The 15,114-nt window shown below is 35.2% G+C and overlaps 2 protein-coding genes and 1 long non-coding RNA gene across 4 annotated transcripts in view; 2 read left to right on the top strand and 1 right to left on the bottom strand.

The window, feature by feature from the left end:
- The window catches only part of LOC127865107 (protein RD3-like), a 575,560-nt gene that overhangs the window by 21,788 nt on the left and 538,658 nt on the right, over positions 1 to 15,114 (top strand). The window lies entirely within an intron of this gene.
- Positions 3,429 to 8,740, top strand: LOC127865102 (uncharacterized). Of its 2 annotated transcripts, none has more exons than XM_052405003.1 (3): positions 3,429 to 3,519; positions 4,278 to 4,618; positions 6,673 to 8,740. In XM_052405003.1, exons 2-3 carry the CDS (start codon positions 4,288 to 4,290, stop codon positions 7,278 to 7,280), a joined length of 939 nt encoding a protein of 312 aa, XP_052260963.1. In that variant the 5' UTR covers positions 3,429 to 3,519; positions 4,278 to 4,287; the 3' UTR covers positions 7,281 to 8,740. The 2 variants fall into 2 exon arrangements, with proteins under 2 accessions (XP_052260963.1, XP_052260962.1); XM_052405002.1 differs by having other exon boundaries at positions 3,495 to 3,519; positions 4,278 to 4,593; positions 6,627 to 8,740.
- On the bottom strand, positions 11,292 to 13,626 carry LOC127865136 (uncharacterized). Its single transcript, XR_008042509.1, has 4 exons — positions 13,449 to 13,626; positions 13,189 to 13,294; positions 12,799 to 12,992; positions 11,292 to 12,531 (listed from the first exon to the last, which is right to left on the bottom strand). It is a non-coding gene; the product is annotated as an uncharacterized LOC127865136 (long non-coding RNA).

The following is a 15,114-nucleotide window of genomic DNA, read 5'->3' as shown; positions in this document are numbered from 1 at the left end:
GGGCTCGTCACTATTGTTTTTATGTAAGTTGGTAATATAGGTCCTTGAGTGTTTTTGTCAAAAAGTGGCAGATTTTCAAAATTGTCAATGTATTTCTTTATTGTGTTTATTTATCCTTGGTACAATAGGAAGTTTACGTTTGTTCCAACTTGTGTATCCAAAGATTCTTTGGAAATAAAGTAGTTTCTTTCTACCATTATGTCTCTCACATACCAAATACCTCTTTCATATAGACATTTGATATAGATATAGCTATTGCTAATTTTAAAATCATGATTATAAAAGAGAGGCATATCCAGTATATCAGCACTATTCAATATTGGCAGCTTTTCAATATACGATATACAATATATAGTTTTTCAAAACATTTAGCCAAAATTTATTTTTTAAGTGCAAGCATATTTTCTCGGCCTACATTTTACCAGTATTGAATACTATTTTAAAATCTATTAACGATCTAGCCAGTGAATAACAATTACCTTCGCCAGCCACTATTCTCTTAAGCCATGTTATTTTCATATAATTTTCAAAAGAACATACAGTCAAACCTGAGAGCAGCGGTCAGTCAAGGGAAAAAACAAAGTGACCGTTGTCCACAGGTGACCGTTGAATTCGGATCACAATTTTAAGATGGTTTGTCAGTTCGTAGTATTGCTGCTTCGTTACCCCACCCAGTCGTTTGCATACAGTGTAAACCAAAGGCTCATTGCCGTTAAGTAAGCATAATAACAGAAATAACTTACGTGTGTACATTGAATAATACAGAATAATATCTTATAGATTGATTTAATTTCAAAGTGTTAAACTAAAGAAATGACTTTATCAACGCTGGTTTAATTGTTCACTCATGCATCTCGTTCATTCAGTTAATAAAGCTTATCACGTGCCGTTGACGTCACGTTCTTACAAGTCTAAAAAGCAGGACTCTTTTAAAAAATGATCCGAAAATGTTATTTTCAAATCGATACTCAATGTTGTAAGTACAATGTACTAATTAGCGGTCATTTAATTAGCGATAATTACTTTAAACGTGTCACAAACTCCGACATATTTTCTTTTGAAGATACCCCCACAATTATCCCCGGAAAACAAACCGTCTCAACACCTTATTATTTGTTTACTCGCAGCGGGCCGCTTTTATAACATCAAAGACAATTACCGCTTTCAGACGCTTGAACTGCAAAATAGACGGACAAACAATGTGCTGTGTTTTTAATTTTCGCGACTCTAGACGACTGACGCGTGACCGTTGATTTCAGGTCAAACATGAATTTCGGAGTGGAATATAGTGGCCGTTGGCCGTTATGGACAGGTGGCCGTTAAATTCAAGTGTAATATAGAGTGTTTTTCGTCGGGGGGGGGATTCCAGACTGACCGTTGTCTGCAGGTGACCGGTAAATTCAGGTGGCCGTTAGGTCAGTTTCGACTGTATATCTACCATATTTAACCCACCTTCGTTATAATCCTTAACAATTACTGTTTTTAAATTTTGCTTGGTCCTGCCCAAATGAAGTCATAAAAGTGTTGATTTATAGTTTTCATGGTGTCTATTCTTGGTGTTGGTAATGATACAAATAAATGTGTCAGTAAAGGTAGAAACAATGATTTGACAATGGTAATTTTTCCTAGAGGACTAATGTTTCTGCGATTCCAATTTTAAAGTTAAAAAACAAAGATTAGAAAAAAGATTAACCGAAAATTTGACATTTTTTTGTCGAGTACATTTTGAATAAAAAGAAGAGCTTTGAAACGACCGACTGAAAATTAATTTGTTGCTGTATATGATCTACCGTATTTATAAGCCAGGGCAACAGCCGCAACTACTACTAACACTATATTTACTACTACTGTACTTCTGCTTCTGCGACTACTGCAACAAGTGCGACCTAAACAATAATCACTGGATGATAATTTTATATCAAAATATCGTCTAGTTAGTTTGCTTCACATTAAGACATGTACATGTATATTAGGAAATCAGGATGTGCATTGATTGATGGCTGAAATAAAACATGAACATTGAACAAACACGTTTATGCATTTGATTTACCTAAGTGTTATATGTGCTCTGAATTTTACAGTAATCCCTTATGGCCCTATTCCACTACGAAAACAAGCCCACGATTCGCTACGATTTCTCACATTTATTGAATCGGGAAGACTCGTGACAGTCTGCGATTCAGTAACGACTGTGGTACGATTTTAGTTACGACGCATAGTGGGGTTCGGTTGAAGTCTTGCGAATAGGGTCGCGACTTTACTACGATGTGTAAGAATCTACTGCGACTGTACTACGAACGATGCAGATCGGTCACGACTAAGCTAGGACCTCACCGAACGCACCCATGAATTCGGCGCCAATATCTACTGATATTGATTCTAACACGGCACGCGACTTGTTTTCTTTAGACAAAGAAGGAAATAACGTGTGGGTTATTCTGCAAAAAAATATGGGTTGAGCTTAATGTTTCGAAAATAGTTCCGAATAAATAAAGAAAATATTGCAGTAAAATGCACGTGCTTAAATCCCGCTCTAAAAGAAATGTAAAAAATGTAGCACGTATATAAATGTTATGAAACAACAAATTGTATATTTGGTGATAAGTGGCTTGACCACGCCTGCTAAGAATTTGTTTGTTAAGAAACGTAATTAAGAAAACATTTATAGCATGTCAGCTTTTCAGAAGAATTAACACATGTGACGTCATTTAGTTTCTATGAATGTTGTTCTCAATGAAAGAGACGTAATTTGCAAAATATTTATGAATGAAAACGACGTCAAATGTTTGTACAATTCAATCATGTCACTAAATACTAGTGAACTTTGTACTAAGAAGGGCGGAGTATTGAAAAATATAGTTCACGTCCAAAAGCTCGAAGCAAATCAATCAGAATCGTGTAAGAATAGAAATAATATTTTTCTATGATGGCTTGTTGTCGTAATAACCCACAGTAAGGAGTATAGATTCGTGGTATCAAAGCACTCGTGCTCCGCATTCGTGATTTAATTCCTACGCATCTATACTCCTTACTGTGGGTTATTCGACAACAAAACATGATGGAAAAATATTATTTCTTTATCATTCTTTACAAAATCGTACTTTTTTCGTATCTAAATCGCGAGAATCTTAGCGGGCTCGCAACTCAATCGGGGTGAACTCTTGAGAGTCTTGACATAGTCGTAAATGATTCGTAGACAGATCACGTGATCACCGATTCCCCGATTGAGTCACGAATTACCTAAGATTCCATTACGACGCCCAAGAACGCACTACGACACTGTTACGAGTCAACTGCGATTAAATTCAGTCTTGGAGGTCTTGGTCAAATTTTAAACAAGTTTAAAAACTGGCCGCGATTTTTTGGGAGCTCACGACTCGCTCGCGACTAGCTACGAATGAGTTAGGACCTTCGCCGATTGAGTTACGAATGTCCTAGACCTCAAAATATTGGAAATCGGGACAAATCGTGGGGAATCGGGTCGTTGTGGAATACCAATATAATGGATATTATCTAAACGTAAATCTACAAATATTTGTGAATATGTTTAACCGTTATGAAAGATTGTTTTGTTTGTTCGCAAACATTTTTTTTTCAACAAACAATGATTGCAGCAAACGAAACAAAATGGATAGTCATGTTCAAATTGCTCATAGATCCATTCAACAACGAAACATTCACCTGAATTGACGTACCGTTTGGTCGCATACAGATATATGTAGATAACAAATACATAAACACAAATGATTAAAACTGCGTGCCTTCGACAACTGTAAATTTGATGTTAAATAATATACAAATGTAATACGGAAAATTGATATTTGAAATTGTCTGCGTGACTGTCTGTCCATCGTATGACATACATGTAGATCTAAAATGAATATTGTTATATCAATAACATAGCTCGTTTTCGTCGGCACAAATGACTTTGCGGTGTTTTTCAAAGAATGCTTTGTACATATATTTCTTACTTATTACATAACCTGTATGCAATGCTATCCATAATGTGATTTGCAAGACAAAACAGTGCGTATTAATGTTAGTGTTAAGGATGATAAGGTTCAAACACTGTTATATCATTATGCTGACATGAAAACACGTGCTGTTTAAATGCATAATATTATGCAGTTTTAAGCGCACTATTTATAAATACTACTGCTACTGACATAACACGTAAATCAGTAAATGCCCACTGAATATAAAGCACAATATCATGACGTCATTTGTATCTCTGACGTCATGCATACACGTTGACGTCATTTCCAGAAGTGTTGTAGGTAAACAAATATGGCGATGCGGACGAATGTGGTTTGTTTACTTTTATTTATGGTAAGCATGCACTGCGAGAATAATATGGTTGCATCGCATAACATGATCGTGACGAAACGGGAAGTCAAACTCATAAACGGTCTAGAGATAACCATAAAATCCGAGCTCCTCAAGATGCACTTCTCGCTAGAACGCAAACCACTGCAGAGCGTCACGATGGAGTGTCGCAGCCCGGCGATGACTATGGTACAAGAACAGTACCCGTATGCGGAGTACCGCTGGAAACACAACAGCGAGATGTTTCGGATACAGCCAATGAGGATGGTAGGCCCGGAGGCTGGATTGATTGGTTTGAAATTATTGATTTTTTTTGCCGTTTAATATACGTTACAGAAAATTTAAAGCAACACGCGTATTATTTACCAATAATATTCTTTTAACGCGAAAGCTGGTTTGATAAGCATTGAAATACTGAACCGGTTTAACAAATACATACCTTGGACATGTTTGATACCTTTATTTCTTCACCTTTTTTAATCGAATTATATTTTCTGTCTGGACTTTCCCTTACGTGAAGATGTCATATCATTACTAAGCCTAATGCGCATTGAGTTGATGAAGACGATTAATGGCTTGCCGTTTAAACTATATATTTAATTATGCGCCCCTTCGAAGTAGAGGGGTTATATTGTTTTGCACATGTCGGTCGGTCCGTCCACCAGATGGTTTCCGGATGATTACTCAAGAACGCTTGGGCCTAGGATCATGAAACTTCATAGGTACATTGACCATGACTGGCAGATGACCCTATTGGTTTTCAGGTCACTAGGTCAAGGTCACAGTGACTCGAAATAGTAAAATGGTTTCCGGATGATAACTCAAGAATGCTTAGGCCAAGGATCATGAAACTTCATAGGTACATTGGTCATGACTGGCAGATGACCTCTATTTATTTTCAGATCACTAGGTCAAAGGTTAAGGTCACAGTGACTCGAAATAGTAAAATGATTTCCGGATAATAACTCAAGAATGCTTACGCCTAGGATCATGAAACTTCATAGGTACATTGATCATGTCTGGCAGATGACCCCTATAGATTTTTAGGTCACTAGGTCAAAGGTCAAGGTCACAGTGACTCGAAAAAGTAAAATGGTTTCCGGATAATAACTCAAGAATGCTTACGCCTAGGATCATTAAACTTCATAGGAACATTGATCAAGACTGGCAGATGACCCCTATTGATTTTCATGTCACTAGGTCAAAGATCAAGGTTACAGTGAATCGAAACAGTAAAATGGTTTCAGGATGATAACTCAAGAATGCTTACGCCTAGGATCATGAAACTTCATAGGAACATTGATCATGACTGGCAGATGACCCCCATTGATTTTCATGTCACTAGGTCAAAGGTCAAGGTCACAGTGACTTGAAATAGTAAAATGGTTTCCGGATGATAACTCAAGAATAATTAGGCCTAGGATCATAAATCTTCATATGTACATTGATCATGACTGTCAGATGACCCCTTTTGATTTTCATGTCACTAGGTCAAAGGTCAAGGTCACAGTAACAAAAAACGTATTCACACAATGGCTGCCACTACAACTGACAGCCCATATGGGGGATGGGGGGGGGGGGGGCATGCATGTTTTACAAACAGCTCTTGCTTCTATGTATTTTACTAGTTTTTTTTTCAAACCCCCTCCCATCTACAATCTTGTTTTTTCCCCATTAAATAATGTTCCTAAATATTATATACATGTAGTAGTTTGTAAATATGAAACAGTTTTTCGCATAAAACCAGATTTTGAAAACAATTAGAGGTGTATTTTTGTTGATCGATATATTCAAAACTCTTTACATTTTATTCGTATGAAATGATATACCGGTACATGTATACGGACATTTCTATAGTTTTAGTGAACGTATGGCCGCGCATCGAATCTACGAACGTATTAGCTGATTTTTGTGAATGTTTGATATTGGTATAATCAATCTATTTCCATGTGATTAGGTTACTTGTTTTGGATTGTAATTCGGATAGATTCACAAAGAGTTTTTTCTTAACATACACTAACATCAGCGCGTATCATGTTTGAATAGACAATTATACGTGGTGTAGTTGCTATGGTGTCCGCCTAGCGACAGGGAGGTCACGGGTTTCACGTAAAGTACTGGTTCTTTGTCACAGGAAACGGGCTCGAGAGCGTTTCAATAAGGCTTTGGCTTTCGATGCAATCGAGCTAAAATAGATAGCTTTAAACTAATAGACAAATATTAGAGCATTTATTGTTGAGCTAAATTATGAACGAGCACTTGACCTAGAATGGTCGATAAATATATTCTTCAATTGTTAGATATACCTCCGTGAGAAGCTTACTATCAACAATCTGGTTCCCACAGATAGTGGCACGTACACGTGTGTGATGGAGCCAATATCCGGCCAGCACGTGGTGGTCGCAATCTACGCTCTGACAGTCGGCAGTCTCACACAAGAGGTTGTCGAGAACGACGACATAGTGCTCGACGGCTACACGAAGGACTTCGGAAAACTGTACCCAAAATCTATCCGATACTGGAACAATCCGAAGGGGCAAAGGGTGTATGAGAAAAAGGCATTGGAGAGCCGGGAGACCGTCCCGAAAGCTGGCAAGGCGACGGCCGGAAAATGGACCTGCATTGTGGAGGACAAGGATGTCCCGCGTAAGTGGACAACGGTGCGCGTGCACGTGGTCATCAAACCAGTCCCGTCGATGTTCGTAAGAGCGCGGATTTACGTCAAAACCCACCGGAACGAATCTATTGCTATAGCCGCGTGCGCAATATTTGTGTTTGTTATGGTGGCAAACTGTGTTCTGCAGCTGCTAGAAAGAAAACAGAAGCGGTTTCAGGAGGAGATGGAGAATATGAAATCGGTTCTTGGACTGAAAGACAAGGACGAAGAAGATTCCGATGAGAATATTGATGATGTCACGCCGCTGATTGCTAATGACAAGAAAAACATTGTTTAATACTTGAATTTTATAAGTTGCGTGTTTTCATTAGAGTAAATGAACATTTGATAAGGTACTGTGATAAAATCACAAGGGACTGTACGACTTTAACTAAAATTATTACGCAAATCCACTCACGGATATTCTTGATATCAGTTGGCTGTTAAAATAATGTAATACGCATTTATGTTAGCATTTTAAGTCTTAAATATATTTTTTGTTTCAGATAATTACCAAGTTGATTTACTTTGGCATCGGAATTTAAAGCATTTATTAAGAATAAAGTTTTATTCCGAATTCTACATCACAGTAGTACATGTATATGAGAAGTACACTCTGCATACTGTGGCATTGTACATCGCGCTTTGACTCGGTCGCTATTGCTACATGCCCGTATATTACACTTAGCATTCAATCTATAGGCGAACATTGAATACATATGTTTATAATGAAACATATTCAATATCATACAGCTGTTTTATTGTTATTTAGGTCCACAGTAATAATATTTGTCGGCGTAGTGAAATAACCCATTTTTTTTTACCTTACTCGACCTGTAATGAATCCTTGAGGAAATGTCCCGCTTATGGGCCCAAATGGATACATGGGAGTTTGGTACTTTACATTAACAGAAAATTCAACCTTTTTTGTGAAGAGTAGCGTAAACAAAATTCTCATTTTGCATGGGCTAATTTGAACACTATATGGATGCGCAATTGCGTTTGCAACGCAGTAAACTGCGTGTTCAGCGTGAAACTAATAAATGAGGCGATAATCATGTGATATTAAAGATGGCGACGTCCATGCCGAGACATTATTTATGTCGTATTAAAATTCACTTCATATCTCGACACAGACGGGGTAATCACGTGGTAGTCAAAATGGCGACCTCCATGCTCAGGCAAGTATTTTTCGCCGTTTTATACCATTTATAACTTGTATTAATTGTTTAAATGCCGCTCACTTTCCAGCCACATCAACAAGAAAGTTACAAGCGTTTATTTCGCATTCATATTTGCTCTTAATCGCGTCTTTACTCAGTGCAAAATTTCTAAGCGGGATGACCTAATTACAGATTTACTTAGAACATTTTCGGGGAGTAAAGTAGAGATATAAAGCGAATTTTAGGCATGGACGTCGCCATCTTGGCTTTCACGTGATTACCCCCCCCCCCCCCCAATAGGACTACGCGGGTAAAGCAGTCTCTCACTCAACTCTAGAAATCAAAACAGTATGTGTGTCGACATAACTCGCTGCAAATTTTCTTAGTGGAGCATTAGGAAATTTGCCATCGGCATGGCTGCTTTATACTCTGTGAGTAAGCGGTGCGGGGGTATTTTATGTCGCGTTATTGACAAAGCTCTAGTTTAATCAGCATTTATAATTTTGCTCTTTAAATATTTTACATATCAAATGTTTTAAAATGTGTTCAAGTTGTACCGTTTTGTGTTGTTGCGTAAATAAACGATTCGTATGAATATGCTGTGTATATTTTTCTTCTGCATCAACTATTTAAGAACATTATGTACATTTATATTTGATGAATGATTCTGTAATTTTCGCTTTCGAATGGTGGGTTAAACGCATGGCAACGAAAGTTATTTTAGTGACCAGTTCGTTTGGTTGGTTTAGGTGTGTCTATAAGCAAGTTCACTATTAACACAAACAATAATTGCTAGAAGTTGTTTGGCTATTATTAGGTCAAGTCTTACTAATTGACAACAGTCGAGTTGATTTATTATAAAAGCATACATTATTTTTCGTCTAGGACGATGTAAGCAATCTTGTACGTGTATTTATTAACAACAGGGAGGTACTATAATATTATATACAATGTGTTATAAAGTGTGGGAACGTGAACAATGAACCAAAAATTGATGTAAATGCAGTAAAGATGAGACCGTTTAAGGGACCTAGCATATTGCATGTACCAGAATCCGTTGGTGCAATAGTAAAAATGACGTCACACGACAGTACACGCATTAGACGGCGCTGTTTTTTTACATATATGGACAGGCCAATACGATTACTCACTAAAACATCATACCAGTCAATTCAAATAAAATGTTGCATTGTTCTCAAATATTTTACTCGGGTGCTTCCAATAAATATATTTTTATTTTTAGTAGCCGACCATCACCGAATTTAAGCTAACGATGTACCATTGAGACAATGTGACACTGTTCAAACTTTATTTACATTAGAAGACTAGCAAGTTCAAAGTTATTGTTAAGTTGTTGTTGTTTAAATCTGTATTCATGTTAATATTATTTTGATATTTTTGTATAAAATTCACATATATTTTTATTAATATACATACAAATATACAAACTTTTGAAATAAAAGTTATTGTTTTTCGTTTAACTAACAATTGCACTTACCTAGTAAACCGATGACAGGTCTGAAGTGTATTAAAGTAATCTTAAAGGGGCTAACCGTTTATACACCGATACGCAGTGCTATTCATAACAGACAAAATGGCGTTCGACTGTAATGAGAACGCAGCCGATATTCGAGATAAAATTTCACATCATTTCATAATGGAAATTAATTTCTTCACAAAACTATAATATAACAACGAACCGATGTGTTTTCTTTGGTTTATTACAATTCAACAAGTTTTATTTGAAGACAAAGGCTTAGTACAACGATACGCGGTATCACCAGGCTATATTACATACATGTATGCAGTGCTATCTTTTAGATATATAATGTGCTTTGAAAGACAATACAGGGTAAATGTTGGTGTTAAGGATGATACGGTTAAAACACTGTTATATCATTATGTTGACATGACAACACGTGCATTTTAAATGTATATGTAGTTTTGAGCGCATTATTTATACGACTGACACATTACACACGTAAATCAGTAGGGTAACTCGCCCTTGAGTCGGACGTTTATTTTTAGCGGTATAAGTCTATAATAAAAAAGCTTTGTGATCAAAGCCGGGACTCTGCTTGTGCAGGCTTTAACTATCATATCATATTAATATATTTTACAAATAATTATTTGATTGCCAGCTTATGTTCATTGAAAAATAGTTGAATAACAATACCCACTGAATTCGCACATGCGTCGGACACATTCGCCCTTAACACGGTCACAGATTTGTATTTAGCATTTGGTTATCTATTCCCTGTATTCATAAAATGCAAATTGCACAATAACAGTCCTGTGTTGATTTTATAAGTTTATTCTTTTGTCAACATGTTTACGAAATTAAGTTATAAAAAGAGTAAAAATTACATGGTCACTTGTAGTGTCTATCCGACCTTTACAACAGCGAAACCATTTGTAGCACTGAGGGTGAGAAAGAAAAGTACAGATCTAAAAATATAAAACATTGTGTGATTCTTGTTGTTTGTGAGCTATTGGATTCTTTATAGACTGAGTCATGTTAATTGGAATGAATATGTGGTTAATTCTGATCCGAATGCCTCTGTCATTACATAAACTCATGTTCGCCATAAGGGCGTTTTGCGTTCGCCTCAAGGGCTAATTGAGTTGTAATTCATTTTTTACTGGAATACCTATACAATAGGGCAAACCACTGGAAATTACCTTTCATTATTATAGAATAAGGTTATGTTTTCAATATAAAGTCATTTGTGAATGCTGTCAAACGTATCTGACCAAATTTTCCGACGGCATAAATATAACGATAATTGAAAATTCTGAATTCACCGTCAGCGTGAGTGTGAGATACTATCTTATAACATTTCATTTCAAATTTGTATTTATTTTGAGTATGAATGGTAAATTGTTCGTTATAACGTCACACATCATGCTAAACAAAACTGATCTTTGAAAACTACTCAGATAAAAATGTCCGACTCAAGGGCGTAATCGACTCAATGGTGAGTTACCCAAATGCCCGCTGAATATCAAATACACATATGTTGTGTGTTCTAAGGTTTTTTGGTCAAAATGGGGGTAAATTGGCAAAATTGAGTTATTAGCATTTTGAGAAGGCCTTAATGTATGGTTAACACAGAAAAAGTAAAGATTTTGCCATATTCGTCTTTTTAATGTTAAAAATGTGATGTTACAAATAACCAGCAAAACACAAAATTTGACATGCTATTCATTTATTTTCATGTCAGTAAGTCTATTGCATGATGGTTCAATACATTTTTGTTTGCATAGGAAAATCACATACTAAGTATCCATCTATAAGGAAAACAAGTGTCCTATTTAATTAATATAAATTAATAAGAACATAACAAAACAAATTTCTGTTACCATAGCAACCATTTGCCAAAAATTAACTATAATAGAAATTTTGTTACAAAATAATTACACATGTTTTTGCTCACACATTCAATGTAAGAAGATAATATAAATATCCAAAAACAATTAATTAATACATGAATCAAATAATTGTGTACATGCTGTATCTATAACTATGTGATATTGGTCACAGACTCTTACAGAAATTCAATAAAATAGAATTCACTTGCTAAGGTTTAACATACGAGCCATTTAACAAATTTGAAATGTTCTGCTTAAAACTGTACAAAGAAACATTATATTTTGCATGAGACATTGTTAATTAATTAAAAACATTTGAATTAATACATTATATATACAGAATATTTTTGTTGTAACCATAGCAACCATATATAATATGATAATCAGCTAAATTACCATCTTCTTCATTTAACATAGCAACAATTCTACTTTTTTATTATCAAATGCAATCAACAATTTCTACATATTGCATTTATACTGTATTACACACAGCATAAAAAATAGAGACAAGATTTAGAGACTTAAAGTAAATATTTACTTTAAATTAATGTTTTCAGCTAACACATGTATAAACACAACTATTACATTTTTAATTTGACAATAATATTAATTGCTTTACTTCATTTTATTTCATTTAACCTGGTCTCTAGGCATGGCTAGATTTTTTTTATATGTACTAATGTGACTGAAGATTACATGAGATGCAGTAAGGTTTCCATGGTTACCATACATTAAATACATGTAAAACATTTGAAAACAGGGTAAATATTTTCACATTGTTTTTATTTCTTGGGCTTTGGTACATCTGGACGGGGACATGAACTGGCACAGTTTGAATTGCACAGTGGCCCGATTGCCTCATGGAGGTACCATTGGCGTACTGCTGACAAGCCAAGTGGCTACAATTGGGAGGGCATTCCATTAAGAACATCTTTCTTCAGGATCATCTCTGCCACCTCATCATCAGAAGCATATTGTCCCATGAAAACCATTCCTGGTTTGTCAGACGTTATTCTGAATTGTAAACAAATACAAAAAAATATTACAGTTTATAGATAAAAAACTGGAACTTAACTATAATGATGTTCATTGTTTTAATACAATATGTAATTGATATCTTTATCATGTAAAAATTTCCTTTTGAAAATAACAGTTCAATCCAACAACACATGATTGAACTTTTGATCTAAGCTTTCTCTGACACCATTGTGCCCACACATTATATATTGACATATAGTATGAAATGTTTTAAGTATGTAGAAAAAAACAATCAATGCAAACCTGAAGTGATGGTATGAGAGCAGGTTTGGGATGGACTTGAAAAATGGTTTCAAGAATTCTGTCCAGTTGTAAAACTGGACAGGATTCTCCAGATCTTGCACCAGGTGTGGAATGGTGTGCCCATTGCTGGATGATGCCCTTACAGTCTCAGCCACATCTCCCAATGTGTCAACCGTGGTATTCCTCCAACGCACCTTCAAGTTTATAAAAGAAAAAATTCATTTATAGCCTACAACAACATTTTTAACACTTATTTACACAAAGTGATGTTGCACTTTTTTAAATAATAATAAATATGTCAAGGTATAATCAATTAATATGTATAAAAATTAAAGAGAATGACTTCTTAATCTTGCAAACTTTAAACATTAAACTTAAAACATAAATTACCTTCCATAGTCCAAAGTGCCAGTCTGGCTAAATTTGGTATGTCCGGCCTCCATGGTGCTAAACTCAATAGTCGTGCAAGCCTGTAAGCACACGCCAAATGCCATACCTGTAAACAGAGATATGATGTTAGCAACAAATAACTTTTTTTTATAACTTATTTAGTCATTTATTTATTCTTTAACAATAAAATAATTATATCATAACCTAATAAGAATGCTGTTTTAAATATATTTTAAACTAATAACAATCAAAATATTTACTCTATGACTGCGTTATTCTTGTTTTGTCTCCGGACAGTTGTCCATATGGAGAACGACATTCCTCTCTCCATAACCAAGATGGCTAAAGTGGTGATGGAGCATTTAGGCCACACTTTTGGCCCCTTTTCCAACAGACTGAAATGCCTCATCAATGAGATAAAATATCTGTGTTCCTGTAATCATTAACTAAAATTTATAGAATGAGATAAAATATCTGTGTTCCTGTAATCATTAACTTAAATTTATAGATGAAGCAATTTAAATGTATTATATATTATATAGACTATATTTTATATACATAACAAATGCTCATACAATGTAACCATGCATTATTCTAATTTACCCGAAGACTCACAGCATACACCAGAGCATTGACATTTTCTAGGAGTCTTAAAGTACAGTGGACCCACTGCCTGTGCCTGATGAGGATAGAACATCTGTTGGTTGTAGTCAAAGCTGTAATGGATTGTGGCATCTGTGGCTTTTGGTCTTTGTCCTGTTTAAAAAAAAATCTCTAATGTTTTGGCTTTGGACACAATTGTTAAAAACATTTATTAATACAATTAAAATGATAATGATAAATAACTGCTTTCATTCAAAAACTATTCAAATATATTGATAGATATGTGTTCTATCAACCATATTTAAAACACTAAATTATCATGTTTTTATAATTGTATGTACAATGTTTTGGAATGTATTCATGTCACATCTTGGAAATCTATTATTTAAACATATTATTAACATAAAAATTCAATTGTAGCCAAAACATAACATACTTGAAATCACATTTTCAAGCAAGAACTCGACTATTCACTTTTGTAAAATATTATACCTCTTTTTTTATTTGCATCTGACAATTTATCAAACTGAAGCTTTGTCCTCTCACATTGCTCCCTGTAGTGGTCTCTTTGACATTTAACTTTTTCTAAATGTTTTTGATAATTGTCCAATTTTATTTTTTTTCTCTTCTTCTGTGATGTTACCAGACTGTGTTATTTGCTCTACATGTTTTTGACATTTTAAACAAAGTTCAGTGGCAGGCTTCATTAACCAACAAATATGGACACTGTTCCAACCATATTTTCCTAAAAGTGGAAGGCCCTACATGTTTCTGGCCAGTTTGATTAAGTGCGCCACAATTCAATTCATAAATATCACTCTTGTTTTTGTCTGATGGAAGAAGGATACACTTTTCATTGTCCCGTGGTGTTCGTCCAGGCAGAGGCATTCCATTTTGTCTGCCATTATTTTCAAGAAAAGTTTTTACCATTTCAACATCTTGTAAATTAAGTGTGTGTTTAGGCAGTTTCTTGTTATTCCCATGCACTCTTGCTTCAAGACCATTTACATCAAGGGAGCGACCAATCGATTGAATTGTGCTTTTAGACAAACCATGAGTGAAAGCAAATGCATTGCGACAAACTGCTTGTCCGGCAAAGTAAAAATTTTGCCTTTGCTGTTGTCTATCAACTGCTTTTCTTTTTAATCCAACTGTTACATGACCACTCTGTCTATGATTGAAAATTTGGTATTTAACTATTAAATCTTGTTCTTGTTTTGATTTTTTCCAAGCATGAAAGCCTATATGAAATAAGAGTTCCCCAGTTAACAACAGTGCTGCACGGTGTGCTTGAGTACAGACGTGTACAACCACAACCATTTA

This window comes from Dreissena polymorpha, chromosome 1 (assembly GCF_020536995.1).
Source record: "Dreissena polymorpha isolate Duluth1 chromosome 1, UMN_Dpol_1.0, whole genome shotgun sequence".
NCBI lineage: Eukaryota > Metazoa > Mollusca > Bivalvia > Myida > Dreissenidae > Dreissena > Dreissena polymorpha.
This window is presented reverse-complemented; position numbering and strand designations above follow the sequence as displayed.